Consider the following 2,245-nt stretch of genomic DNA (forward strand, 5'->3'; position numbering starts at 1 on the left):
CCAGTTGTTGTTGTGTGCAGTTGTCGTATGTTTTCGAAAGGGAATCCGGTTGATATTCCGGAACCGAGTAACGGAGACAAAGAGTAGCGCTTTAATCTCTCTGTGGGGTTGGCGTTCAACTCAATCGCGCGGTAACGCAAGCGAACTCGGAAAATGACCGTCGTGAGTTTCGAAAAGAGTTTTCTTTTCTTTTTAAGGGACGCATTCCCTGGAACCGGGTTGTCCGGAGATAGGGATTCTGGTATCCATAAAACGCCGACTTTTTCACGGTGTTCGGAGCGCTCTCGTCGGTACGTGAAAATCCGAGCGACGCCTGGTAAATCTCGTACTTGGTCGTACTGATATCCGCAGCAGGTCTCCTAGGTGAATAGCCTCTGGCCGATAGAATAATGTAGGTAAGGGAAGTCGGCAAAACGGATCCGTAACTTCGGAACAAGGATTGGCTCTAAGGGCTGGGCCGATCGGGCTGAGGTTTCTACTTACCTTGTATGCGTAGACTACTTACCTTCAGAAGTATGCTTACCTTCACATTTATACTTACCTTCACATTTATACTTACCTTCCCATTTATACTTACCTTCTCAATTGTACTTACCTTCACACCTATTCTTACCTGACTTACCCATTTTTCTTCATACTTACCTCTAGTCTACTTCCAAGACTTTACGCAATTTACTTAGCCATGTTGCCTTGAACTGAATCTCTGAATATTAACTGGATCTAAAATAAATTCTTACGTAAACTAAAATCTTGAACACTGGTACCAAACAATTGCAAATGGATATCTGAAAAGCAAAGCTATAAAAACCTGAAAAACAGAAACAACAAAATTTACACTAAACCAGTATATGTACGTACGTCGACAAACTGAGCGGCAGGAACTGGTGGTAGTGCTTTGTGACGACGTTTTTATTTATCGACGTGATTAGAACTCTTTGTAAAAAAACCACATGTTCAATAACGCATAGTAACCAAAAAATGGAATTTCATTCATCTAAATCTAAACTTAATTTGATTCTGAAAATATTTGCAAAACAAGTATGCTTAAAAGTAAATAATATTAAACTGATATAAAACAGCCATATTATAAAAAATTGAAGACAAATAACAGTGCATCGTTGTTCCTTAATTACTAAGCAATGATTAATAAGTACAAATAATTACTAAGTATACAAATTTGCAGAAAAATTACTTGTTACATTTGGTTGTCATTCAGGATGCAGTTGCGCGCTAAAACACTCAATTAAGCATTCTTAGTCTGTGATAAGCCACATTACAGTGTGACCGCTGTCACTCAAAGTAAACGAAACCTCTACTTACTAATTTGTCATATCACTTTGGTCATATCATGGCAATGATGGCAATTCACACTACCAAATTTGTAGAATATACACGGGCATCAGCGCAATTCGACTGTATTGACAATATCTGCAACTAATACAAATCTTTTTACTTTTACAATAAGGGAAACCACACTGATTCCTGTATCATTACTGGGTAACAACATTACGCCGCTTTCTAATTTCTAATGACGCAGAGCGCCATCAGTATGAATGGTAAAAATGTTGATGATGTAATCCATTCCTATAATGGCCAAAAGCAGTACTTACTTATTTTCTGATGCCACATTTAGAACGCATTGATGTAAACTTGATATACCATGTTGGCCAGAGCGACAGGAATTAGAAAACGCTTCGATTATGATGACGCCCTCTGCTAAATTCAATAACAAGCAGCATACAGTATCAAATATAAGTAGAATTAGAAATCATTAATAATAGTAACAGACTATGGAATAGTAGTTACTGATTTTTGTCATGCACATCCTTCCCAAATGGTAGTTAGGGTTTCCTCCACAGTGCACAAAAAAGAAGTATAACAAACATCATTGAAAAAGTTCCACTGCATTTGCATAACCCATAGCTATAATATACTGCATCAAATTCATTCTTACTCTGAAGATGAAGTAAACCAGAAAGCGGAACTGTTGAGACACATGACTGCTCACGGTAGAAACAGAGCGATTGTTAAACTAAAAAACAGTAATAAATAACACAAAGAAATAAAACATTCGATAAAGAAACATAGTTACATAGTTAGCATAGTTACCATATTTAATTAGTCTTCAGAATCAGGTTGCTTTCACATTCCCCACATAAAATAATGTCAATTCTGAAAGGTAAATTATATCACAAAATAAAAAAACAAGAACAAAGATAAAACAAACATCGGTGCTGATCGTGGT

The 2,245-nt window shown here is 36.8% G+C and overlaps 1 protein-coding gene across 1 annotated transcript; it reads right to left on the reverse strand.

Moving 5' to 3' along the window:
* Positions 1–264: 264 nt before the first annotated feature.
* Tsp_03361 (hypothetical protein) lies at positions 265–1,507 on the reverse strand. The gene is made up of 4 exons (XM_003379659.1): positions 1,454–1,507; positions 1,393–1,428; positions 677–720; positions 265–475 (listed from the first exon to the last, which is right to left on the reverse strand). Exons 1-4 carry the CDS (start codon positions 1,505–1,507, stop codon positions 265–267), a joined length of 345 nt encoding a protein of 114 aa, XP_003379707.1.
* Between the last annotated feature and the right edge of the window lie 738 nt (positions 1,508–2,245).

Source organism: Trichinella spiralis, assembly GCF_000181795.1.
Source record: "Trichinella spiralis strain ISS 195 chromosome Unknown Scfld2, whole genome shotgun sequence".
Lineage (NCBI taxonomy): Eukaryota > Metazoa > Nematoda > Enoplea > Trichinellida > Trichinellidae > Trichinella > Trichinella spiralis.